The sequence below is a fragment of the Rhinolophus sinicus genome, linkage group LG02 (genome assembly GCF_036562045.2).
Source record: "Rhinolophus sinicus isolate RSC01 linkage group LG02, ASM3656204v1, whole genome shotgun sequence".
NCBI lineage: Eukaryota > Metazoa > Chordata > Mammalia > Chiroptera > Rhinolophidae > Rhinolophus > Rhinolophus sinicus.
Genome location: NC_133752.1, coordinates 200,551,802 through 200,577,636, shown reverse-complemented (window position 1 = coordinate 200,577,636; position 25,835 = coordinate 200,551,802). Strand labels below are relative to the sequence as shown.

General features: G+C 62.1%; 1 protein-coding gene across 10 annotated transcripts; it reads left to right on the top strand.

Moving 5' to 3' along the window:
- The first annotated feature begins 51 nt into the window (after positions 1-51).
- SBF1 (SET binding factor 1) lies at positions 52-25,387 on the top strand. 10 transcript variants are annotated; one of them, XM_074326644.1, is made up of 42 exons: positions 52-263; positions 6,200-6,285; positions 6,625-6,762; positions 6,973-7,131; positions 7,213-7,323; positions 7,671-7,694; positions 7,946-8,051; positions 8,157-8,289; positions 8,393-8,501; positions 8,587-8,700; positions 8,791-8,868; positions 9,207-9,320; positions 9,409-9,537; positions 9,619-9,717; positions 9,801-10,005; positions 10,086-10,198; positions 11,010-11,159; positions 11,351-11,419; positions 11,493-11,651; positions 11,724-11,986; positions 12,107-12,279; positions 12,361-12,434; positions 12,521-12,716; positions 12,901-13,028; positions 13,647-13,825; positions 13,925-14,061; positions 14,159-14,366; positions 14,480-14,676; positions 14,802-14,939; positions 18,010-18,087; positions 18,345-18,508; positions 18,581-18,757; positions 19,160-19,261; positions 19,333-19,518; positions 19,596-19,722; positions 19,804-19,934; positions 20,004-20,234; positions 23,713-23,820; positions 23,904-24,115; positions 24,580-24,667; positions 24,739-24,870; positions 24,955-25,387. In XM_074326644.1, exons 1-42 carry the CDS (start codon positions 209-211, stop codon positions 25,051-25,053), a joined length of 5,679 nt encoding a protein of 1,892 aa, XP_074182745.1. In that variant the 5' UTR covers positions 52-208; the 3' UTR covers positions 25,054-25,387. The 10 variants fall into 10 exon arrangements, with proteins under 10 accessions (XP_074182745.1, XP_074182744.1, XP_074182747.1 ...); XM_074326643.1 differs by having other exon boundaries at positions 11,721-11,986; XM_074326651.1 differs by having other exon boundaries at positions 64-263; positions 7,218-7,323; positions 11,721-11,986.
- Positions 25,388-25,835: the final 448 nt, after the last annotated feature.

Sequence of the window (25,835 nt, the reverse complement as noted above, 5' to 3'; positions counted from 1 at the left end):
AGGCCATGCCCACAGGGCGGGGCGAAGCCGCGCAGGCGCACGGCGCGGCCGGGCGGGCCGGCTGGCTGGGAAGATGGCGGCGGGAGCCCTGGCGGCCGCCGCGAAGCGGGCCCGGGGCGTCCGGGGTGCGCGGGCCAGGGCCGGAGCCGGGCCATGAGCGCGCCGCCCTCGCGTCCCCGAGCCGCGGACCCCGCCCGCGCTCCTCGCTATGGCGCGGCTCGCGGACTACTTCGTGCTGGTGGCATTCGGGCCGCACCCGCGCGGTGAGTGCCGGCCCGCGGCCGAGGGATGAGCGATGAGTGCTGAGGGCCGAGCGCCGGGGACCGGGGGCAGGGAAGGGTCAGCCGTGCCAGACGCGCCGGGGCAGCCGCAGGGACGTGCCGGGCGGGCAGGCCGAGGCCACGGGGCCAGCGCGAGGGTCGTCGCGGGCACCTGCGGCGCATGGGCCGAGCGTCTGGGGTCGGGGAGGGCCGGCCTGACCTCCCGAGGTGAGCAAGGCGGTGAGACAGGGCGGCTGGAGCCTGCCCGCCACACTCAGCGCAGAACCGTGTCAGGCGTCGCCTGGCGTCGCCCGAGAGGTGGGAGACCTGGGGCGGGCGGTCTCCTGACTCCCAGTTGGGTGGGACGGGCTTTCTCGCCTTGGCCGACTGCCGGGTGGCTCTGCTTCCAGGGACGCGCTCGTTGGCTTGCAAGCCCCTCCTCTGACCCCCAGTGGCTCGGGTCTGAAGCCTCTTAGGTCCGGGAGGTTTGGTGGGATGCAGAAGAGTGGGTGGGGCCTGGGGACTACTTCCTGAAGAGACGGTGTTTGAGCTGGAGCTGAGGACTTCAGGAGGAAATGTGGGGAGGAGAGAGAAGAGCATTCCTGGCAGAGGGCCTGCCGTCCTCATGCCTGCGGTGCAAGCCCTGGGTGGGGGATCAGTGTGGTGACTGGTGCCGATGGCCAGGAGGTCGGTGTCTAGGGTCAGCGCTTGTGTCTGAGAGCCCTTCAGCCCTGGGGGTAGGAGAAAACAGAGCCTGACAATGACATCAGCAGCAGCCATGGAGACAGCAGCTTGGGGAGCGTGCCCCGTGTGCCAGGCCCTGCACAGCCCTTTGTGTGCCTGATCTCACTTTTTTCTCCCAGCAGCCCACCGAGCTTTCCCAGCTATTGCCCCATCCGCAGTGCAGAGTCAGGGCAGAGAGGACAAGTGCCTGGTCTGAGCCCCCACAACGGGCCGGGCCTTGCACCCAGGTTCACCCAGAGCCAAGCTGTGGGTAGTGCGCGTCACGGGGGGGTGGGGGGGGTGGGATGGCTGTGGTCAGGCTGGGTTGAATCATGAGCCTGTAGGTGGGGTCTCCCAATCTGCCCTGCTTCTTGTCAGCCCAGATGTCACTGGCACCATCTAGGACTCGGACTCTCTTCTTTGCCTCTCTTCTTGCTGAGTCCCACCTGCTGGACCCTGCGTCCTCCATACCCTCCTCAGTGCCCTCCCATCAGTCCTTGCTCCTGCTCCTGCTCGTCTGAGAATGCGTTCACTGACACCCTCAGTCATGAGCGTGTCTTTCTCTCCAGAGAGGGAGTTTTGCAGGCAAGGACCAGTCCACACGTGGCAGGCTCTCTGTCAGTGCTGTGCAGGCCCACAGAGAGAGAGCACTTGCTCCATGCCACATGTGGGGGCAGCGAGGAGGCCATGCTGCCTGGAGCAGAGGGGTGCCCAGGATCCAGGAGACAGGCCTGGCCAGGGGCTGCCCCAGCGTGAGGGGCCCTGGGATGGCTGGGGCAGGGGGTTCATGAGCACAGCTGCCACAGTGGGCATGCTGCTGCTGAGGGTGGGGTGGGGAGGACGTGAGGATGCAGAGACCACAGGCAGAAACCAGGTGGGGGGCCATGCTGATGGTGGTGGCAGTAGGACTGGAGTTGAAGGTGAATGTAAACGAGGCAAGAAGAAGCATGGCGGGGTTCCATGGCAGGCTAGCTGTGACATGTGCGCCCTGCTGGCTGAGTGATTCCCAAGCTGCCCACTGCCTTAGGGCTGCTGGGCTCTGGAGCCCCATCACCACTGCTTTCAGCTGCTGGCCAGCCACCCAGCCTCAGGGCCTCCCTGCGAGGACCAAGCCCACAGGCTGGGACCCTGGCTGTGGGGCTGAGGGCAGAACCAGCCGGTGGGGAGAAGCCTGAAGCAGAAGAGCACCACATGGGGTCAGAGGGACCAGCCTTGCCACCTTGGGCCAGTCTTTGGGCTCTCTGCACCTCAGTTTTCTCATCTGGAGATGGGCTGAGCCGCATAGACCTCTGAGGCTGCCATGAGCATGAGATGTACGCACACACGTGAAGCTGTTCACATGAGAGGCTTATTAATGGCCATCAGCGGGTGTGGACGCCCCCAGGCACAGATGGAATGGGTACCTCTGCAGGAGGTGGAGGACCCCTGCATGCTGGTAGGCCTCGGGCATCGGCACGGTGCAGCGCCCCTTGTGTTCGTTCGGAGGGCAGAGTGGTAGACATCTTGTCCTTGGCCCAGAGCTGCTAGATGCAGGGTCTGAGAGCTGAGTCCCGGAGTCCCTCCTGAGGGGGCACCTGGCTTCCTGGTCACCACCGGGCAGACCTCGCAGGCAGGAGGGAAGGAGAGACGGGCCTGGTGCGGGACCCCTTGTGTCCCATAGGGTACAGGCCCCTCCATGATGAGTGGGCTCGCACCTTCTGCATCCTGGGCCCAGTCTGGGAATATCTTGGGGTCCAGACAGACTACCTGTCCAGCTCCTGCCCTGGGAGGGCCCTGACAGTGGTCAGCTGACTTGACCACAGCGTGGCCAATGCTGGGGTGTGTCTTTGGGAGCCGGAGACACACTTGACCTGAACAGTTGGCAGAGGCAGTGTCTGCCTGGGAAGAGGGGCTGGACCCCTCCTGGTGCTAGGGGCAAACCCCCCTCCAGCATCTGAGAAGAAGGCCGACCTTCCATGCCATGACCTGGCCTCTTTCAGTCCTGACCGTGCTGAGCTGGCCGCATTCCTGGGCTCCATCTGCTTTCCCCACCCATGTTCCCACCCTCTCTCTGGAGCAGGTCCGGGCTGTTTGGGACAGCCTAAGTTGGCTCCCAGCCCCCACCCTGGGAGCCAAAGGGTCCAAGGCCTTGGGTCAGAGTTGGTCTGGTCTTACTGGGGGGAGTTTGGGGAGTACCGCTGGACAGGCTACAGCCCCTCTACGTATGTCCTGCTGTGGTGACTGGCTGGGGTGGCCTGTGTGTTTGGTGGGAGGGGCAGCAGGAAGGTGCGTCCTTCCTTTGCTGGGCTAGTCCCAGGGTGTGTGCAGGGGCAGGCAGAAGAGACTGCACCCTCCTTTGCCTCTGCCCACAGTGCCTGCTGGACCTTCAGGCGCTGGAGCCTGGCACTGGTGACAGGCGCTGCCAGCAGATGACAGAACGCGTGCTCTGTGTTCTCCTGCCTGCAGCCCACACGCTGCGGGGATGTGGCTTCGAAAGGAAGCCCTAGTCCCTGTCTGTGTCTCAGGGAACCTTGGTGCCCTTCCTCCTAGGCCCCCAAAGGAGTCCCGCCCTGTGACGCATGGCTGTGCTGGTTGGATTGGTCCTGTCACTGTGGGGTGGGGGCACCCTCCCTCCTGTCTACCCCGAGGTGGGGGCAGCTCTGGTGGGGCAAGGAGCAGCCACAGGTCACCTTCATGGCCAAAAGGGCTCTAGGGGGTGGGGGATACTGGGAGATGTGGCAGAACCCACCCCCACCCCAGGATGCAGGCCGGCAGCTAAGCTGCAGCCTGCACAGAGCTGAGGGGTGGGCTGGGGTCTCTGAGAAGGGTCGGGGAGAGACCAAGAGCCAGGGCCTCTGTATCGTGTGCCCTCCCTGGAGGGCCTGCCACGTCCTGGGGTGCTCTGGGGCTCTGGTGGCTGCTGTGCCCTCTGACTGGGTTTGCTGCTCGCTTGAGGGGTGAGTGGGGCCAGCTGTGTGTGTTCAGCAGGCCCCCATAAAGCTGTGGTCTGTGCCTGCTGGTGTGTGATGGACACTCAGACGTAACTTCTTGCTCACGGAGCTCTGGTCTGGCCCAGCTGGCCAACAGGTGCACCAGCGTGATAGGGGTGTGGCGGGGGGTGGTCAGTCCTGGGGTTCCCCTGCAGGCCTCAGGCTCAGGCAGGGTGCACAGAACTGCCTAGAGGAGTACACACTCTTTGGGTTGAGACCTGAAGGTAAGTTTGGGGCCATGATGGCCCAGAGGAGGTGCTGGCAGGGCTCTCTCACTCACCCTGTCCAGCCACCTGCCCACACAGGCCAGAGACAGCTCAAGGAAAGTCTCCTTGGTTCTCCTGAGGGTGGAGCCCTGCAAGTGGTAGTTGATGGGTAGGGGGTTGAGTGGGGGGGGAGCGTGGCGGACAGTGGGCAGCTACTCGTCCACTTTGCCTGTCTGGCTGGCCTTGAGAGGGGGGCTTTGGGGCAGAGGCTACTGTCCCCATTTGCACACACCCCCCTCTTCCTTCCGCCGTCTGCTGCCTCGTGGCAAGAACTGGGTGAGCCCTGGGTGCCAGCCAGGCCTGGGCCCAGATGGTGGTTTGGGGCTGCATACAAGTCAGCCCTCAGGGGTGAGGGCGGGGAGAGGAGCCATGGCTCAGGGAGCATTAGCCTGGGCCTGTGAAGAGTGGCCTTGGGGGTGGCCTGAAGGGACCCTAGGGGCTTTGTCTTGGTGAGCTGCAGGCATGTGTGTAGGTAGGGGTGGCACCAACAGACACCTGTTCCTCTCCCCCACCTTGTCTTGTCTGCCACTTCATCTCAGGGTGTCGCGATGGGAGGGGGAGGGGAGCAGGAAGCTGAGGTTTTATGAGTCAGAGTCATGGTCCCTCAGCCGCCACCTCCAGCCAGGCAGCAAGCAACCTGCCTGTTCCTGACCTTGACATTGGGTGGGGGGTGTCCTGAGAGTGCTCTGTCTGGGCCTCGCGGGGTCCGTGTAGAGGTTTCCTGCAGAGTGCCCACCCCTTACTGTAGGCCCCGTTCTGCTGCTGTGGGCCAGGTGGAGGGCAGGGACCTGCGTCTCCTGTGTGTTGTGTGGGAGGTGAAGGTGGGGAGGCTTTTGCGTTTCCCTCTTCACTGTGCTGCCATACTGGGTGCGAGCTAGAAGAACAGACTGGTGTTGCTTCTCCAGGAGTCCCGCGGGGCGAGTGGTCCTGGCATGGCCGGGTCATGCCTCCAGATGTGGCTCTGTAGGGGGTGAACAGGAGGCAGGGCCCCCTGCGGGCCCGGCTGGGGTGTCTGGACCTGGGAGCAGTGCCCTGGGCATGGAGTGGGGCAAGCAGACTACAGGGGGCTTAGGGGGCCCTGGGGCCCCAAGGAGGGGGGGGGCTCTGTGGATACATGGGGAGCTAGCGGGCTGTGAGGCAGTGTGCCCAGGGGCATGAGCAGCGACATGGGCCTCTTGCCCCCCCGCTCCCCGGCCCCGGGCCGTGCTCAGCGTCCCTGTCGGTGGCTGTGTGCATGGGGCCTGTGCAGGCAAGGACGGGCGTGTGTGTCCCCACCCCCACCCCAAAGCTGCTGGACCCCCAGCGCTCAGGAGGACCCTCCTTCGGTAGGTGCCCTGAGGACCTGTGCTGGGCCTGCCTGTCTCTGTAGGAGTGGGGACTAGCAGCCTTTGGGGCCATGGGCACGGTGGTCTTTCCCTGGGCATGGACATCACGGGTGAGACCTCTGCGCCCCTCATATGAGCCAGGGCTGACGGGTGAGGCCGAGGCAGGGAGCGGAGCTAGCTGAGCCGCCCGGTGCCAATGTCAAGGTGCTCACTCCTGGCCAGCCAGGGCGTGCTGGGGGTTGGCTGTGGAACAGTCTGGAACTACTCTCCCCTTGCTGGAAGCGCATGTGCTGTGCAAGCAGGCTGGCGGCTGGTGTGCGGCCAGGTGGGGGTGGGAGCTGGGAGTGCCCCCGGGCTGGGCTTCCATGCTCTTGGTGCCTGGCCTCGCCTGCCACAGGCCCGCAGGGAGCCCAGCCCCACAGCAGGAGCTTCTCTCTGTGCCCTCTGGTGGCTCTGGGGTCTGTGGCTGCCTAGTGGCCTCTCCTCATAGGACTATTCTGAGGGAAATTATAGGTCTGGAGCTGAGGCCGATCTGGTGCCAGATGAGGGCAGGGGTGGGGGATGTGTCCACCCCGGGGCCTCGAGGTTGCCATCGCGGCTCCTGCCTGGGTGGGAGGTGGGAGGTGGTGTGCCCTGACACCTGCTCCTGTCCTCAGGGAGTGGGGAAGGCCAGGGCCACATCCTGCAGCGCTTCCCGGAGAAGGACTGGGAGGACAACCCATTCCCCCAGGGCATTGAGCTGGTGAGTGGGGAGCACGGGGGGGCCAGGCCAGCAGCCCGGGTCCCTGGAGGAGCTTCTGTGGAGGGTGGAGGGCGGGGGCACTGGCTTGGCTGGCAGGGTGCTTGGTGCCCACATCATGTCATCTCTCCCTCCAGATGGTGGAGACCATGTCCTGCGTTACAGGGCCCTCACCCCAGAGGCTATTACTCCCTTTTATGGGGGGGCGGGCTGAGGTCCAGGAGGTGAGGTGCACCCGGCCTGCAGAGTGAGGGCCCAGTGTCCACGCCCTGACTGGTCAGTGCTCCACGCGGGGGCAGAGGGAGCTGACTGACCAACCCTCCCTCCCTCCCTTCCCCCCAGTTCTGCCAGCCCAGCGGGTGGCAGCTGTGTCCTGAGAGGAGCCCCCCAACCTTCTTTGTTGCTGTCCTCACCGACATCAACTCCGAACGGCACTACTGTGCCTGCCTGACCTTCTGGGAGCCGGTGGAGCCCACGCAGGTTAGCTGGGGGCCTCTGGGGTGCCGCCCAAATGGGGCTGAGCCTCTGGCTGTGGCCGACTCCCTCTGCCTTTGTCCCGGGCTGTGTCTCCCTGTCTGTGGCTGGTCCTGCTGCCCCAACCCCATGGAGGCTGCATTTTCCCGGAGGGCCAGTCCCGTCGGACTTGTGGGACGTGCCTGAGAGCCAGGCGAACGGGGCTTCTGTTCACAGGAAGCCGTGTGTACCGAGGACGCTGCTGGGAGGGAGGAGGAGGCAGATGAGGGAGGCCCAGTGCGACTGCCACCTGCAGCGGCCGTCCCACCTGGCCAGCTGTTCGCTCCAAAGACGCTGGTGCTTGTGTCTCGGCTGGACCACGCGGAAGTGTTCAGGGTGAGGCGGGCAGCCCGGGCTGCAGGCAGGCTGTGGGGCCCCCGTCAGCTGGGCTGCCATTGCCGTCTGTGGTCCTTGCAGAACAGCCTGGGGCTCATCTACACCATCCACGTGGAGGGCCTGAATGTGGGCTTGGAGAACGTGGTCGGCAACCTGCTCACCTGCATCATCCCCCTGGCTGGGGGCTCGCAGGTGGGTCTGGGGGCAGCCACTGTCCACCCGCAGCCATGGGCCCTCCAGGCCTGTGGCCGTGGGGGTGGGGGCCTGGTGGGCACTTGGACTCCAGCCGGGGCTGAGCATGGCCTCAGGCTTTGGACACTGCTGCATCTTAGTGCTGCCATCACCTGTCACGTTTCCTTGGCCCTGCCTGCTGGCCTGCGTGTCCCATGTCTCGCCTGGCTCTCTACCTGGCACCTTTCAGTTCCTCTGTCCTCTCGCTCCTTGGGTGTACCTTCTTTGGATGTCGGTGTCTGCTCCTTCGTGCACGCCCCTGCGTGCGGGTGTGTCTAACTGTGTCTCTGCCCGTCTGTCCTGTGCAGCTGGACTCTGTTGAGGACGGAGTGGTACGGATTCTTTGTTTCTCCTGCCCACCCAGGCCCCATCCCCGCCCCAGGTCAGAGGCCCTGGGTTTTCTCTGCAGCACTGCTCAGGCCCACAGAGGCCGGGCGTGGCCTTGCCCTGGGGCCATGCCGCCCGTCCCAGCCAGTCCCACCTCAGGGTCTGTCAGTCCTCCAGGCCCGCCTGAGGCCACGGAGCTCTGGGCTGACATGGGTCTGGTCAGAGCCACTGAGCACCAGTCTGTCTCTTTCCACAGAGAACCATCTCTTTGGGGGCCGGTGACCGGCAGGTCATCCAGACCCCGCTGACGGACTCCCTGCCCATCAGCCGCTGCAGCGTGGCCCTGCTCTTCCGCCAACTGGGTGAGCCCAGCGTCCCCACCCCGCACGGGCCTCCCTTTCCTCTCCCTTGGGGCTGGCGCACAGAGGTCGAGGTGGTCACTGTGCGTGGGACGTGCTCTCCCTCAGGCATCGCCAACGTGCTGTCTTTGTTCTGCGCGGCGCTCACGGAGCACAAGGTGCTCTTCCTGTCCCGCAGCTACCAGCGCCTGTCGGACGCCTGCCGGGGGCTCCTGGCACTGCTGTTCCCGCTTAGATACAGGTGCCCCCCGCCCCCCCCTCTGCCCGCCACGCCCCTCTGCCCGCCACGCCCTCTGCCCGCCACGCCCTCTGAGGCTCTGACGCTGAGCCCGGGCCTGTTGCAGCTTCACGTACGTGCCCATCCTACCGGCGCAGCTCCTGGAGGTGCTCAGCACGCCCACGCCCTTCGTCATCGGCGTCAACGCCGCCTTCCAGGCAGAGACCCAGGAGCTGGTGAGGGCCGCATCGCTTCCGCCTCCGCCGCGAGCCCTGCTGACTGCCTGCGGGTCCCTGACCACTTGCTGCCTTTGGTCCACAGCTGGATGTGATTGTCGCTGATCTCGATGGAGGGACAGTGACTGTCCCCGAGTGTGTGCACATTCCAGCCCTGCCGGAGCCGCTGCACAGCCAGACACACAGTGTGCTCAGCATGGTGAGCAGGGCCAGGGTCCTTGGGGAGGCTGAGCTGGGGACACCTGGCAGGGCTGCTGTGCAGCTGACCGCCTCCTCTCTGCCACTGCAGGTCCTGGACCCGGAGCTGGACTTGGCGGACCTCGCCTTCCCACCACCCACAGTGTCCACGTCCTCCCTGAAGATGCAGGTGGGGCCACTGCAGCTCCGTGCAGGGGTCTACGCCCACCCTGTGCCTCTCCTTAGGTCTGCTGCCGCTGGGGGTTGGCTGGCAGTGCTCAGCACACTGTGCGGCCACCCCCTCGGCTGTCACACGGGGCCGTGAGTGCATGTGGGTGCGTGTGAGCTCAGGGTCCTGTGCAGGAGTGGCTGTTGGCACTGAGTTTCAGGGGAATCGCTGTGCCGTGTGGAGGAGGGCACAGGGGCCTGGGAGGCCAGGGCAGGGTGTGACGGGCGGTCTGGGTGGGCAGAGGGTGCACAGGGACCTTGCAGGGGCCTGGCACTCACCAGCACACACCTGCGCCCCAGGACAAGGAGCTGCGTGCCGTTTTCCTGCGGCTCTTTGCTCAGCTCCTGCAGGGCTACCGCTGGTGCCTGCACATGGTCCGCATCCACCCGGAGCCTGTCATCCGCTTTCACAAGGTAGGGACCGGGCGGGGCGGGGCAGGGTGGGGTGGGGCGAGGCCGGCAGGAGCCAGTGCCCCAGGACTGACCACCTCCTGGACCCTAGGCAGCCTTCCTCGGCCAGCGAGGACTGGTAGAGGATGATTTCCTGATGAAGGTGCTGGAGGGCATGGCCTTTGCAGGCTTCGTGTCGGAGCGTGGGGTCCCCTACCGCCCTACGGACCTGTTTGATGAGGTGCGTCCCCACCCCTGCTGGGAGGAGCCCCTGCCCCCCTCCCCTTCCTGACCAGATGCCTGATCCTGCCTCTTCCCCCAGCTGGTGGCCCACGAGGTGGCACGGATGCGGGCCGATGAGAACCACCCCCAGCGTGTCCTGAGTCACGTCAAGGAGCTGGCAGAGCAGCTCTATAAGAATGTAGGGCAAGTGGCACAGGGTGGGTGGCCCAAAGGCCCCTGTGCTGGCCTGGGCTCTCACCCATGCCTACCTGTGTCCCGCAGGAGAACCCATACCCGGCTGTGGCCATGCACAAGGTGCAGAGGCCGGGGGAGGCCAGCCACCTGCGGCGGGCACCCCGGCCGTTCCCCCGGCTGGACGAGGGCACAGTGCAGTGGATCGTGGACCAGGCCACGGCCAAGATGCAGGGTGCACCCCCGGCCGTGAAGGCTGAGAGGAGGACCACCGTGCCCTCAGGGCCCCCCATGAGTGCGTAATGCGGAGGGGGGGCCTGAGGAGGGCCCCAGGTGGGAGTGAGGTCAGAGGTGAGAGCCTTGTTTGCTTCCCAGCTGCCATCCTGGAGCGCAGCAGCGGGCTCCATGGCAACAGTGCTCGACGGCTGGAGGTGGTCCGAAACTGCATCTCCTACGTGTTTGAGGGGAAGATGCTTGAGGCTAAGAAGGTGAGGGCACTGGGTGCCAAAGCACTGGGGCTCCGGTGAGGGGGCCCTTGTGCTGGGGTGGGGGCTCCAACCTGGGGACTCCTGTTCGCCTGCGGGCGACTGTGGGGCTCTGGGCTGGCAGGAAGGGCAGTGGATGGCAGGTCTCCGATCCCATCTATCTTAGCGCGGCCGGACAAGGTCTGCTCCAGAGGCTCAGTGAGATGGATTTACTTCAATTGTTAGCCTTCAGAACCCCTAAGGGTTTTCACTGTTAAGTTTCTTCATCTTCCACGAATAAGTGTCCACCCACACGTGTTGTTTTTTAAAAAGTGGATGGAACACGGAAGCCAGTTGCATGCTGCTCTGCCCTTTGTGGTGTTCACTAGCACCAGTGTGCGCCTGCTTGTGTCATAGCTGTGGGTCCCCTCTGGCACCCACTCTGCGGCAGCCCTTTTTGGGGGTCTGCAGGGTCCCCAGTTGTCTGACAGTAAACACAGGGCAGGCACGCGGCCCTGGCTCTGTCCCACCAATGCCGAGTCAGCCGGCTCTGCGTCAGCCTTCTGCTGGGACACGTGCCTGGCTGGACTTGGGCCCTGGGTCCTCTAGCCGGTGGGTGCTGATGCTGGGCCGTGGGCCCCACCACAGAGCATGCCTGCCCACAGCATACCCGAGCTTTCGGGTTTGGGGCTGTGTCCACTGAAGCCCCTGAGTTGGCGGCGTCGGGTCTGCTCTGTGGTCACAGCCTGGGCTCTGGTGGCCCGGTCTGTGCCTCCCTCTGACCCTCCAGGGCAGGCTCACAACCCTCCCCTCAGCCCTGTGTTCTCACCCCCAGCTGCTCCCTGCGGTGCTGAGGGCCCTGAAGGGGCGCGCAGCCCGCCGCTGCCTCGCCCAGGAGCTGCATCTCCACGTGCAGCAGAACCGGGCGGTGCTTGACCACCAGCAGTTCGACTTCGTGGTGCGCATGATGAACTGCTGTCTGCAGGTGCGGACGCCGCCCTGTGTATACCAGGACCTGGTTCATGGATGGGGGGTAGGGGGGACAGCCCTCATTGGGGGTAGGCGTGGGGTCTCCTGCCCTGAACCCCCGAGCAGCCCTGGGCAGCCGGTGCAAAGGGGTGCCCACTGGGACGTGAGGGCTTGGAGCGAAGGTCCCCATGGCTGCCTCTACCACAGGACTGCACCTCCCTGGACGAGCACGGCATCGCAGCCGCTCTGCTGCCCCTGGTCACAGCCTTCTGCCGGGTGAGTACTGGGCTGGCCAGGGTGCCCCGGCCCCTTCGCGCGGCATCTGCTGATGCCCCCCTGGTCTCCGCAGAAACTGAGCCCCGGGGTGACGCAGTTTGCGTACAGCTGCGTACAGGAGCACGTGGTGTGGAGCACCCCCCAGTTCTGGGAGGCCATGTTCTACGGAGACGTGCAGACCCACATCCGGGCCCTCTACCTGGAGCCTGCCGAGGACCGAGACCCTGCCCAGGTGTGCGGGGACTCCCGGGACCCGGGCGGTGGGCACGGGCCAGTCCCTGGCTCACCCTCAGTGCTGTAGCAGGTAGGGGAGGCACCTGCGGAGGACGAGCGCTCTGCCCTGGACGTGGCGTCGGAGCAGCGGCGCCTGTGGCCCACGCTGAGCCGCGAGAAGCAGCAGGAGCTGGTGCAGAAGGAGGAGAGCACGGTGTTCAGCCAGGCCATCCACTATGCCAACCGCATGAGTTACCTGCTGCTGCCCCTGGACACCAGCAAGAGCCGTCTGCTGCGTGAGCGCGCAGGACTGGGCGACCCCGAGAGCGCCAGCAACAGCTTGCTCACCAGCAGGTGGGGCGGGGCTTGGGTGGGTTGGGGCCAAGGGGCGGGGCTCGGGAGGGAGGGACAGGGCTAAGGGGAGGGGCCCGGCGGTGGGTGGGGCCTGTGCCCACCGTGCCCCTCCTGGCCCAGCATGGCGGGCAGTGTGGCGGAGAGCTATGACACGGAAAGCGGCTTTGAGGATGCAGAGACTTGCGACGTGGCCGGGGCCGTGGTCCGCTTCATCAACCGCTTTGTGGACAAGGTCTGCACAGAGAGTGGGGTCACCAGCGACCACCTCAAGGGGCTGCATGTCATGGTGCCAGGTATGGGGGGGTCTGGGTATGTAAGCACTCTCCTCGGGCAGTGGGTGTGGGGGCCTGGGGGTGAGAGCTGCTGTCTCGCAGACATCGTCCAAATGCACATTGAGACCCTGGAGGCTGTGTACCGGGAGAGCAAGAGACTGCCTCCCATCCAGAAGGTGAGTGTTGGGGGGAGGGGGCGGGTGGGGTTGTGGGCACCAGGTCCCCAGTTGTGTCCTGAGGTGCCACTCCTGTTACTGAGCAGCCCAAACTTCTGCGGCCCCGCCTGCTGCCTGGCGAGGAGTGTGTGCTGGATGGCCTGCGTGTCTACCTGCTCCCTGACGGGCGTGAGGAAGGCGTGGGGGGCAGTGTGGGGGGCCCCGCACTGCTCCCGGCTGAGGGCGCCGTCTTCCTCACCACCTACCGGGTCATCTTCACGGGGATGCCCACCGACCCCCTTGGTAAGCCTTTGGACCCTCCCCCCACATCTTTGGGGTGAGCGGGACTTACCCTGCGTCTCCCCCTTTCTCAGGCGTGCAGGCTCTGAGACGTAGGTCACTGTTTGCTTCTTCACCTGCCCGGGCCCCCTTACCTGCTACCCTGTCCTGTCCTGTCCCCCTGACTCTCTGCCCGGCCTGCTATAAGTGGGCGAACAGGTGGTGGTCCGCTCCTTGCCGGTGGCCGCGCTGACCAAGGAGAAGCGCATCAGTGTCCAGAACCCTGTGGACCAGCTCCTGCAGGACGGGTTGCAGCTGCGCTCCTGCACATTCCAGGTCTGCTGGCAGCGCGGCGCAGGGTGGGCGAACTGGGCGGGGTGTAATGGAGGGGGGCGGGGCCCCCTGCCGTGCACCGGCTTCTGAGTGTCAGCTTCTCTTGAGACGGTGCCAGCTGGTCTCAGCGTGGCACTTGTCATTTCTGAGATTACAGGGTCACTGTGTTTTAGTTTGACGCCATCTTCCCGTGAGACCTGCTGGCCTTCAGGGCTCTCCTGTTCGCTTTGCGGGCCCTGACCTTTGAGACCGTGTCTGGAGCGTGTTGGGCAAGCCCAGCACAAGCAAAATGTACACAGGTTAGGAGGAAACGAGGTTAAAGACCGTGTTCCTCAGCCTTACGGCCACACTGGCAGCATGGCAAGTGGCTCCCGACTGCCCTCCCTCAGGAGGACGCACCCTGCCAGGCCCGGGGATACCCACAGCTCGGCAGAGAGGCAAGGTCGCCCTTCACAGCCTTGCCGTGGGCCGGCCCGCCACCCCCCCCCCGGGGCTGTCTGGCCACAAGGTCTTCGCTTGTCTTATTCGGCAGCCACAGGGGCCTCCTGTAGGCTCACTGGCCTCCCTGGTCATGGCCAGGGCCGAGGGCCGCCCGACCTCTGAGGCCTTGTGTCTGTACAGCTGCTGAAAATGGCCTTCGACGAGGAGGTGGGGTCCGACAGCGCCGAGCTCTTCCGCAAGCAGCTGCACAAACTGCGGTACCCACCGGATGTCAGGGACACCTTCGCGTTCACTCTCGGCTCTGCCCACACCCCTGGCCAGCCACCCCGAGCCACCAAGGGCAAGGGTCCTTCCCTCAGGTGTGGAGCTGGGCCCCAAGGCCAGGGAACTCGCCTCTCCCAGAACCGCTGTGTGCATGTCCCGTCCCTTCTGCTCACTGCTGACCCTGTACACTGTAGGACCCTGTCCCGGAACCTCATGAAGAATGCCAAGAAAACTATGGGGCGGCAGTACGTCACTCGGAAGAAGTACCACCCCCCCAGCTGGGAACACCGGGGCCAGCCGCCGCCTGAGGACCAGGAAGACGCCATCTCAGGTGGGGGTGCGGGCAGCCCTGGGTGGTCGGGTTGAAGAGCGGCATGCAGGACGGGGCCTGGCGCTCGGGGGTGACGCTGTGTGCCTGCCTGCCCCAGTGTCGGAGGAACTGGAGCCCAGCACCCTGACCCCGTCCTCGGCCCTGAAGCCCTCGGACCGCATGACCATGAGCAGCCTGGTGGAGCGGGCGTGCTGCCGGGACTACCAGCGCCTGGGTCTGGGCACGCTGAGCAGCAGCCTGAGTCGCGCCAAGTCCGAGCCCTTCCGCATCTCCCCAGTCAACCGCATGTACGCCATCTGCCGCAGGTGAGCGGCTGGGCTGCAGGAGGCCGCAGGGCTGCTGCTGCGCTTGGCCCTTGGGCGCTAGAGAGAGCACCTGCGGGGCTGGTCGCCCTCGAGCTGTCTCTCTCTCTTCCTAGCTACCCGGGGCTGCTGATTGTCCCCCAGAGCGTCCAGGACAACGCCCTGCAGCGCGTGTCCCGCTGCTACCGCCAGAACCGCTTCCCAGTGGTCTGCTGGCGCAGCGGGCGCTCCAAGGCCGTGCTGCTGCGTTCTGGCGGCCTGCACGGCAAGGGTGTCGTGGGCCTCTTCAAGGCCCAGAATGCGCCTTCCCCAGGTACCCCTCCCCCCCACACACCTGGTTCTCCCGCCTGTCCCAGGCTTCGTCCCCATTCCTACCCCTGCCCCGCCACCCCGCCCCCTGCCCCGCCCCTTCCACCGCAGCTCCGTCCCCTCCCCCAGGCCAGTCGCAGGCAGACTCCAGCAGTCTGGAGCAGGAGAAGTACCTACAGGCTGTGGTCAGCTCCATGCCCCGCTTTGCTGACGCCTCTGGGCGCAACACCCTCAGCGGCTTCTCCTCGGTGCACATGGGCGGCCACGGTGAGGGGCACTCAAGGGCGGGAGGACTTTTGGGGGTTGTGGTGATATTTCCAGAAGGCTGGCCAGCGAGGGGGCAGAATGTTTGGGGTGGGACCAGGTAAGTGCCCTGAGGCCCTGCGCTGACCACTCTCTCCCACCCGGTTGAGCTCCCTGGCCTCCTGGTCTTCCCTGGACACAGCCTCCAAACCCCCATCTGGTCCCTGTTCCTCCTTTTCTCCCCCCGCCCCTACAATGTCCCCGCCATGTCGCCATGGCCCACCCCATCCAGTCCATCTTACTGCTTGGTGTTTGTCCTCATCTGTCCCAGCCCCTTGGGTTTTGTCTGACTGGTCTCCCTGTCCCTACCGTGGGCATCCTGAATGCATTCCGGACCTGCTGTCCGCAGGTAGATCCATGCCCGTGGGACTGTCGCTGCCCCTGCCCACATCTGGCTCTGCCTACAAGGCTGAACCTCCTGGTGGCCCTCTGTTCTGAATGGTGGGGTCCCATCACCCTAGTTTGCAGAGGATGCACCAGTCCCCAGAGGCCATCTGTGGACCTGCCCCTTGCCATAGGACACTGGTGCTGGGTGGCTCCCAGATGTGCTCGGTGATGTGAGAGCACGTGCTACTGTCCACAAGGGGAGCATGGCCTCTAGAGAGGGTGGTTTGGCCTCCTAGGGTGACAGGCGGAGAACCTGTTGGGGAGGTGAGCCAGGTGGGTGCTGGCTCTGCAGAGGCTCTCAGGCAGCAGGGGCGCCCATGAGGTCTCATTCTGTGAGGCAGGGAGGAGGGTCCTCTTCGGGGGTGGTCTCGCTCCAAGGCATTTACTTCTGCATCCCACTTATTCCCACCTGATCCCATCTGCTTCGATCTGACCCCGACTTCCTCATCTTCCCCACTTTGTCTCCCCACACCCTCATCTGCCCGTCTCCCCACCTGACCCATCTCCCCATCTGCCCCCATCTTCCCCCATCTTAACCATCTCCCCCATCTGACCCATGTACCCTGTCTCCCCCATTTGCCTGTTTCCCGTGTCTGACCCCGTCTTCCCCCTCCACTTACCCCACCCCATTGCCATGTCTCTGCTCCTGGACGCTCTCTGATGCTCAGACCCCACCTAGCTCTTCCTCTTGGCCTGAGAGATGCTGGGCTCTTCTAGGGTTGGTCCTCAGACTTAGGACTCCCGCCGCTGTCCAGCCCACATCGGTCCTTGGGGCCTGGAACCTGGTGTCCGGTGGGCTCTTTGTCTGTGCTGGGTGATCTTGTCTGCACACTGGAGGCGAGGGGTCTGCGGGGCTGCCCACACTGGCCTGAGCATGGCCCAGACGCTACCCCTTGACCTGTACCTCAGCAGACGTGGTGACAGTGTCCATCTGGGAGGTGTGGTGGATACCATACCTGGTATACCATACCTGGAGCTGTCTTGGCTGTTACGGCTCAGAGTTGGTAGGTGTCACATGAGAGGCCACTTCTCTGTGAGCCCCCTACCCCTACCCTGGCTGGTGCAGTGTCACATGGCGGGGGGGCACTTGTTGGTGAGGCCTTCCTGGTTCCCTCCATCCCTTCCTTCATGCCCATGTGTATTTCTCTGCTGTTGACATACTGGGATGCAGAGGTGGGTTTTGGGGGCCGGTGGCACCACCCATGGGCCAACCCTCCAGAAGCTCAGGCGTTGTCCTTCACTCTTCCCACTCCGTCCACCCTGAGTCTTGTGAGCTGACAGCCCAAGTCTGCTGTGCTGCCTGCTGTCGCACGCTCTGCCACTGGCCCAGGCCACTCCTGCCTGCGCCACAGGGCCGCCAGTGGTCACACCACCCCTTTGTGTGGCAGGAGGGGCTCGCCCTCCCTAGTGAGACTGGAGGGTCCCGCACACCCACTCCTGCCCCCCAAGGTGCTTCTCTGCCATCTGAGCACACCAGTCTCTGTCCCTGCCTGACCTGTAGTCCCCAGCTCATGCTGCACCTGTATCTGTGACCATTGTCTGGACAGTGGTGCCAAGGGGGCTGGGAATGAGCAGCCAGGCTGCCCTGTAGTCACCTGGGCATGCCCTCCCAAGACGGCCAGCGTTGCCGTCCTCTGTTCTCAGGGGGCACAGACCTTACGCCCTCCGTCTCCTCTTCCAGAAATACCGCGCTCTCTAGTTCAAGTGGCTTTGGTTTTCCGAACATCAAAGTCCATTTTTAAGTATGACTTGTAGTTGCACTGTCTCTGTCTTCTGCTTCCCCCCGAGGTTCTGAGTCGCGCCTGCCAGCGGCACCCTCTCCATGGCCTCCTGTGTCCCTAGTGCCTGTGTCTCCCCCTGCTGCCACTTGGGCATCTCTGACTGTCTCCTAAGCCCACTGGTGCTACCTCCTGGTGTCCCCCGAGTTCAGGCCTCATCTCAGCTGTACGCGGGTTCCAGGCCAGGTTTTGTCCACATCACAAGGACATATGTCCTTGATGTGGGTGACCGTGCCTCCTGCCCAGTGTGTGGGGGATGGTGGTGCGCCTGTCTGTGGAGACTGCTGTGGCAGGCGGGGCAATGGCCCTGTTGCCCTCTCTGCAGAGGCACGTGAGCCTGCGGCAGGGCCAGGCGCAGGCTTGGGGGCCTGCAGACCACTGTGCAGCTGCCTCAAGCGACTCCATGCCTCCTGGCCAGGCTGACCCAGCCCATGAATCTCAGGCCTTACCCTCCCTCCCTGGCAGGTGGCTCCCTCAGCTTGGTGCTGGGTCTGGGCCGGCCCGTGTCCTCAACTGCTCTCCCTGGTTGTGGGCTGGGATCTTGGCCTCCCATCCTGCTGTGTGCTGGGCAGAGGCCGCTTGGTGGCATGTGTCGTGGGGTCTGAGGGTCCTGGGACAGGCCATGGAGAGGAGCCTAGGGTTCCCGTCTCTCCTGTGACCCTTCCTACCTGCCCCCAGCCCTCTGCTCCCTGGCCTGCCACTGGGGCCCAGAGGTGCTTTGGCTCTGACTCCTGCTGTCTCCAGGGCTCCCGAGGGGCTTGGTCAGAACCCAGCCCTGTACCAGGCCCCTTTGGGCCACAGGCCCCCTACAGTGGGCACACACCCGGGCCTGGGGCCAGGCCTGAGCCTTCTCTCTGCTGTGCCCTCAGTGCCCAGCCCCAGAGCCAGGGTCACCACGCTGTCTAATCCCATGGCGGCCTCGGCCTCCAGACGGACCGCACCCCGAGGTACCGTACCAGCCATGCAGGCTGGCTCCCCACACCTGCCACTAACAGCCCCGTGTGACAGACCAGCATAACCCTGCCCTCCCCACAGCCCTGGGCACTAACAGCCTGACACCCCGAGTCCTGCCCCAGCCCCCGACACTAATGCAGGCACAGGTCCTGCTGGGGTCCTATCGGCCCCCCCAACCCCCTTGGGAGCTCAACCCCAGGTAAGTGGTGCCCTCGCCCAGCTCTGGTACTCAACTGGCTTCTCTGTGCAGGTAAATGGGGCAGTGTTCGGGCCAGTGGGCGCAGTGGTGTGCTCGGTGGCGATGTGGGCTCTCGGCTAGCAGCCCCCCAGGCCAATGGGGCCCCCCCAGACCCTGGCTTTCTGCGGCCTCAGCGTGCAGCTCTCTACATCATCGGGGACAAGGCCCAGCTCAAGGTGACTGGGGTGGGGACATGGGGCCAGGCAGGAGCATGGGGCCTGGGCACGTCTCACCATGCTGGTCTCCAGGGTGTGCGGCCAGACCCCCTGCAACAGTGGGAGCTGGTGCCCATTGAGGTGTTCGAGGCGCGGCAGGTGAAGACCAGCTTCAAGAAGCTGCTGAAGGCGTGTGTCCCTGGCTGTCCTGCTGCCGAGCCCAGCTCAGCCTTCCTGCGCTCGCTCGAGGACTCGGAGTGGCTGACTCAGGTCTCTGCACTGCCCCTGCCCCACTGCGGCCTGGGAGTGAGGAGATGGGGAGAGGCGGTCAGGGCTGCCCCTAGATTCTGGGCTCCCCACTCACCTGTTGCTGAGGGAGGATGGGGTCTTGGCTCCCTTGTCCGACATGCCAGCCCTGGCAGAGCGTGATGACAGCCACTTCCCATCTGGGTGGTGGCGCCTGGGCGGTGGAGAGAAGCTGGGCCTGGCTGTGTCCACTACTGTCCTTCGGGGTGGGGCTGGGCATCTCAAAGACATGGTCTGCCTGTTCAGCCCTGGGGGGCTTGGGAGGGCAGTAGGAAGCAGTGGTCAGCTTGCCAGGGCAGACCGTGCCCACCTCCCTGGCTGGCACGCCTGTCGACGTGTGGGTCTGAGGGGCTGCTGGTCCCGCAGATCCACAAGCTGCTGCAGGTGTCGGTGCTGGTGGTGGAGCTCCTGGACTCGGGCTCCTCCGTGCTGGTGAGCCTGGAGGACGGCTGGGACATCACCACCCAGGTGCGCAGTGGGCCGCGGGGTGGGCCGCCCAGGTCGCCTGGGCGCCCTCCTGAGTGCTGGTGTGCTGGCAGGTGGTGTCGCTGGTGCAGCTGCTCTCGGATCCCTTCTACCGCACGTTGGAGGGCTTCCGCTTGCTGGTGGAGAAGGAGTGGCTGTCCTTCGGCCATCGCTTCAGCCACCGCGGGGCCCACACCCTGGCTGGGCAGAGCAGCGGCTTCACACCCGTCTTCCTGCAGTTCCTGGACTGTGTGCACCAGGTGAGCAGGTGGTTGTGGCAGAAGGCTGTGCCTGCTGGGTCCTGGCCCCTGGCCTCTGACCCCTGATGCCCACACAGGTCCACCTGCAGTTCCCCATGGAGTTTGAGTTCAGCCCCTTCTACCTCAAGTTTCTTGGCTACCACCATGTGTCCCGCCGCTTCCGGACCTTCCTGCTGGACTCGGACTATGAGCGCATTGAGCTGGGTGAGGCCAGGTGGAGGGTGGGGGCGGGGCCCGGGGCGGGGGGCGGGGCCTGGGGCAGCCGGCTCAGCCCTGCCCCTGTAGGGCTGCTGTACGAGGAGAAGGGCGAGCGCCGGGGTCAGCAGGCCTGCAGGTCCGTGTGGGAGTACGTGGACCGGCTCAGCAAGAGGACACCGGTGTTCTACAACTACATGTACGCTCCTGAGGACACGGAGGTGAGCCGGCGCCTGGTTGGGCAGGTGGGCCCCTGCCGGCCCAGCTCCTCACGCCAGCCCCGCCCCCAGGTCCTGCGGCCCTACAGCAACGTGTCCAACCTGAAGGTGTGGGACTTCTACACCGAGGAGTCGCTGGCCGAGGGCCCCCCCTATGACTGGGAGCTGGCCCAGGGGCCGCCCGAGCCCCCGGAGGAGGAGCGGCTCGACGGGGGCGCTCCCCAGAGCAGGCGCCGTGTGGTGTGGCCCTGCTACGACAGCCGTCCCCGGGCCCAGCCCGATGCCATCTCACGTCTGCTGGAGGTGCGTGCAGCTGCCTCCCCACCGTTGACTGAGTCCCTTTTATGGGCTACTAAGCATCTCAGAGCTTGTTTCCTTGTGGGGAAAGGAGAAGCGCTAATTCCCAGGGCGGGTAGGTGGTGAGTAACAGCGCTACAGCCCAGCACTGGGCCTGGCCTGAAGGCACGTGTCACCCAGGGGTCTGGGCACCACTGGGCCATGGGTTTGTGGTGAAGGGGCCCCCCAAGCCCAGAGAGCCAAAGACTGCCTTTTTGTCTCTGAGAATACTCATAGTCTTGGAGTCTTAAGTGGTGGGACTTGTGCCATTTCCTTAGCACCCGCACCCACGTGGCCTGTCACTGTCTGTGCTTTGATTTCAACTGATGTGCGTCTATAGTTAAGACGAGTTTCTTGTACTCAGCATGTGGTGGGGTCTGCTTTTCATCTATTTTGACAGTTTCTTTTATTGGAATTTTTAGTCCATTTACACTTATTGATGTTTGGGTTGAAGTCTAGCTTCTTGCTAGACTTCGATTTTTTGCTCCTTTCTTCATTTTCTGTTTTTCCCCCAACAACTGAGTATCTTTTAGGATGCTGTGTTATCTACTTTACCAGGCCTTTGAACTAGACATACTCTGTGGTATTTTTAGTGGTTGTCAGCGACTACAGTCATCCCCCTTACGCATCTGTGCTTTGAGTACCTATGGTCAACTGCAGTCTGAAAATATTAAGTGAAAAGTTCTGGAAATAAATGATTCCTAAGTTTTAAATTGTGTGCTATTCTGAGTGGCATAATGAGATCCGCACCATTCTCCGTCTGGCCCAGGATGTGACTTGTACCCTCTGTAGACACTCCCCACCCCACAGTCACTGAGCCATCTTGGTGAGCAGATTGACCGTCTGGTCATTATGGTGCTTGTGTTGAAGTGGCCCTTACTTCACTAGATAATGGCCCCAGAGCTGTTCACATAACTTTTATTACAGTGTATTGTTATAATTGTTCTATTTTATTATTAGTTATTGCTGTTAATTTCTTACTGTGCCTAATTTATAGATTAACTTTATCACAGGTATGTATGATGGTAGATGGTCTCAGTCATCCACTGGGGGTCTTGGAACATGTCCTCCACGAATAAGGGGGATGACTATACAATCACAGTCTATCTTGAATTTTGTTGTACCGCCTTACACACAGGAACCACACAACAGTATACTTCCATTCACCCCTTTCTCCTTTGCGCTATTGTAATCATAGCTTACTTTTACTTGTGATACAAACACAGTATGTATTATGTTTTTTTAAGTAGTCAACTTCTATATTTGCCGTTTCTAGTATTTTTTGCTCTTCCAGTGTAGCTCAGGTATAGTATTATTTCCCTTCAGCCTGAAGGACTTTTAATGTTTCTTTTAATGCAAGTCTGCCAGTGACAAATTCCGCAGCTTGTGTTTATTTCAAAATGTCTTTATTGTGCCTTTATTTTTTAAGAATTTTTTTTTTTTTTTGGATACAGAATAGGTTGTCAGCTCTTTTACACTGAGTAGTTTATATCATTCCAGATGTTTTCTGGTTTGCATTGTTTCTGATTAAAAGTTGGTGCTCATTCTTCTTCTTGTAAACTGCATATAATGTCAGCCTTTCTTTTCTCTGAGTACCTTTACGATTTTTTCTTCATCTTTGGTTTCAGCAATTTGACCGTCATGTGATTTTTTCTTTGTGTTCATCCTGCTTGGAATTCCTTAAGCTTCTTAGATCTATGAGATGATACTTTTCATCAACAAATTTAATATTTAAGCCATTATTTCTTTAAAAAGTTTTTTTCTGTACATCTCTCCCTCCTTTCTTCTGGGACTTTATAGTCTCACAGGTCATGAAACTTTTTTTCCTCCAATCTTTCCTCTCTGCAATTCATTTTGGGTGATTTCTATTATCCTGTCTTCAAGGTCACTACTTTTTTCTTTCTTTTTTTTTTTAAATTTATTTTTAAAAATTTATTGGGGTGACAGTTGTTAGTAAAATTACATAGATTTCAGGTGTACAATTCTGTATTACATCATCTATAAATCCCATTGTGTGTTCACCACCCAGAGTCAGTTCTCCTTCCATCACCATATATTTGATCCCCCTTACCCTCATCTCCCACCCCCCCTTTTTTCTTATGTATATGTGCTCTTAAGCCTACCTAGTGAGTTTTTCATTTTAGATATTGTATTTTTCAGCTCTAGAATTTCCATTTGATTCTTTTTTTAATAGTTTCATTGTCTGTAGGGTCCCCATCTGTTCCACCATTATGTCCATCTTTTTCTTTATATCTTAAACATGTTTATAATAACTTGAATTTTTTTGTAGGGGTAATTCCAATACCAATTTCATTTCTGGGTGTTTTTTTTTCTTTTCTTTTCTTTTCTTTTTTTAAGTTTTTCCTTAAGTACAAATTTCTTTTTCCTGCCATTTTGCTTGTTTAATAATTTTTTATAAGCTGGTCATTGTAGATTCTACATTGTTGAGCATCAGGATTGTGTTGTCTGCTTTTGAAGAGTTTATTCTTGTAGGCAGTTACTGAACTGTGGGTCTTTTTAAGGGATGTTTTAAGCTTTGTTAGGGCAGCTGCCAGATGCCTTTATGCTAGGCTTAGCAGAGCCGTACTCCAAAGACATGGCCATCCCAGGTTTCAGTTGAAGGTTTGGTTCTTCAGCGAGATGTCGCCACTCTAGTTGTTTATCAGTTCTTTATCTTCCTGCAGTGAGTAACCTCCAGAGTTTGGATTTAGCTCACAGCTTCTCAGTAACTGCTCAGGCCTTGTGATGTCTTGCCTGGCACATGGCAGTTTAATTTGGCCAAAGACTCAAGGAGGCTTATGTGTGCCATTCCCACCTCTTGTGTACGCTGCCCTGCAATCCATGTGCTTTAGGGTCCACGAGCTTCCCGTGTCTGCCTCAAGTTCGGCCAGACCCTGTGTTCTGCTAGGGTCTGTGTTCTGCTACCTCCCACACTGTGGCCGTGCCCCTGGTGTCACCCTGTCTCGGCTTCAGTGCTGCCCTGCTGTCCAGCATCTGAAAACAACTGCTTCCTGTTGCTGTCCATTTCCACCGTTGCTACGGTGGGTGAGCTAGTTGGGCTCATTCACACCGTTGTGTCTGGGAGCGGAAGTTTACTATACCTAGGTCGGAGCTGGCGGGCAGTTATGTTGTTGCTCTTTGGAGGAGAGCATGTCTTCTCTCTGGTTGGTTTTGGGGTTTCCCTTTGTATGGCAGCAGTTTTTCTGTGATACCCGTTGGGGTTTGTAGTGCTCCTTGAGTGTGTCGTTTGATGCCTGTTAGTGTCTCCAAAGTGATTTTGTGCATTTTCCCACCTTGCCTTCTCCTTCCGTCCTCCAGTTATGTGCACAGTAGACCTTTTCTTACCGCTTCACTTTCCTGCATTTTCCTTCCTTTTGTCTTTGCATGTCCCGGCTGGGTATTTTCTTCTGAATGATCTTTTAAATGTTCACTAATTCTCCCCTAGGAGCTGCAGCGGCTGGAGACAGAGCTGGGCCGACCCCCTGAGCGCTGGAAGGACACCTGGGATCGGGTGAAGGCCACGCAGCGCCTCGAAGGCCGGCCAGATGGACGTGTGAGCGGGCGCGGGGTGGGCTGGGTGGGCTTGCTGTCTGAGGAGGCCGCCTGGCACCCACACGGCCCCATCTCTGCCCCCAGGGCACCCCCAGCTCCCTGCTGGTGTCCAGCGTGCCCCACCACCGCCGTTCGCTGGGTGTGTACCTGCAGGAGGGGCCTGTGGGCTCCACCCTGAGCCTCAGCCTGGACAGTGACCAGAGCAGTGGGTCAACTGCATCCGGCTCGCGCCAGGCTGCCCGCCGCAGCACCAGCACGCTGTATAGCCAGTTCCAGACGGCCGAGAGTGAGAACAGGTGTGGGCACTTCTGAGCTGGGTCTCCGGTGCCTTTGGGAGCATCTAGTCACTTCTTGGGTGGAAGGATGTGTGGTGAGGATACGGTGGTGGCCTGAGCATAAGCTGACAATTGCTGGGAGAGCAGGTGGCTGCAGAGGAACAGAGGGACGGGCTCGGGGGTACCCGTGAGGGCAGGCAAGGTGAGGTTGAAGCAGGTTCCAGGTGAGGCAGGCGGCATGTTCTTCCTGGTCCAGGGCCCTTGCCCTGCGTGTGGGCTGCTTCCCTGCCCTCAGGCTCTGGTGTGGGACCGTGTCCAGTTTCTGTCATGTGAGGGGAACCCCAGGGCTTCTTGGTGGCCTGTCCAGTGTTCCAGCCATGGGTCCGTTTGGTCCTGCTGTCAGGACTGGGCTGGTACAGGTGGGGTAGCTGCTGGGATCTGGGCTTGCTGGGCCCTGACATCCAGCCTGGTTCTGGCTAATGTAGGTCCCACGAGGGCACCCTCTACAAGAAGGGCGCCTTCATGAAACCCTGGAAGGCCCGCTGGTTTGTGCTGGACAAGACCAAGCACCAGGTGAGTGGTCAGTGGGTCTGGGGGGTGGGGCTAGGGGTCCCCACCCTGACTTCCTCCCCTTCACCCCTCAGCTGCGCTACTATGACCACCGCGTGGATACAGAGTGCAAGGGCATAATCGACCTGGCGGAGGTGGAGGCCGTGGCGCCCGGCACCCCCACCATGGGCGCCCCCAAGACCGTGGATGAGAAGGCCTTCTTCGACGTGAGCTGCGGTGGCGGGAGTGAGGGGGTGGGTAGGGCCCCATGGGTGGGCAGGGCCGAGGACTCAGCCACCCACCCTCCCCAGGTGAAGACGACGCGCCGTGTTTACAACTTCTGTGCCCAGGACGTGCCGTCAGCCCAGCAGTGGGTGGACCAGATCCAGGGCTGCCTGTCAGACGCCTGAGCCCAACCCTGCTCGGCCTGCGTCCACTCGTTCCAGACCACTAGGGGTGGGCAGGGCCCCCCGGCCATGTTTACAGCCCCCGCCCTTGACAGTATTGAGGCCCAGCCCCCCAGCTTGTGTGTACAGCCCCCGCCCCCGTCCGGCCGGCCGCTGTAACTTATCGGAGGCGTGGCTGAGCGCCGGCCGGCCGGACGCGAGGCGGCCATGGTACAGCCCTCACGGCGGGCCTGTAAATAGCCCACTCCCGCCCTGCCGGCCCGTCCACCTGCTGGCCCCGGCCGGCCGAGGCTCCCTGTTCCTAGAACCAGAGTCTATAAAGAGAGAACTAACTATGTGCCACCCGCCTGCGTCTCCTCAGCCCCCTGACCGCCCTGTCCAGGCCCTGGGTCCACCGCGTGGGGGGCCGAGGGCGGGTGCCAGGCTGTCCACAGCCCTGGGGCGGCTTCACCAGGCTCCTGCTTGGGGCCTGCGTCTTGGGGCTGGTGCAGCCCGAGAGGAAGGCCCTCCCCTCCCTGCTCAAGCACCCTGGTAACCAGGGAGGCGTTTCCCTAAGGGTGGGTGGAGCCGGGCCTTGGTGCAGCCCCTGGAGGCTGTCAGAGGGCAGACTGGGTGGGAGTGGTTGGGCACCTGGTCAGCAGTGGGGTGGAGGAGTGGGAAGGGCTGCCTGGGGAGCGAGGGTACCAGTGAAGACTGGAGCAGAGGGGTCACGTGTGGAGGGTGGGGCACGGCCCTGTGTGGCTGGCGAGGGCTGCTACCTGATGGCCTTGGTTCTGGGAACTCGG

Bases quoted from the DNA above. Each gene is read 5' to 3' on its own strand.
- SBF1 (XM_074326643.1), top strand. From the start codon at position 209: ATGGCGCGGCTCGCGGACTACTTCGTGCTGGTGGCATTCGGGCCGCAC. The intron at 12,717-12,900 runs GTAAGCCTTTGG...GCCTGCTATAAG, and splicing joins GATGCCCACCGACCCCCTTG to TGGGCGAACAGGTGGTGGTC. The intron at 24,116-24,579 runs GTGTGGGCACTT...TGGCTAATGTAG, and splicing joins ACGGCCGAGAGTGAGAACAG to GTCCCACGAGGGCACCCTCT.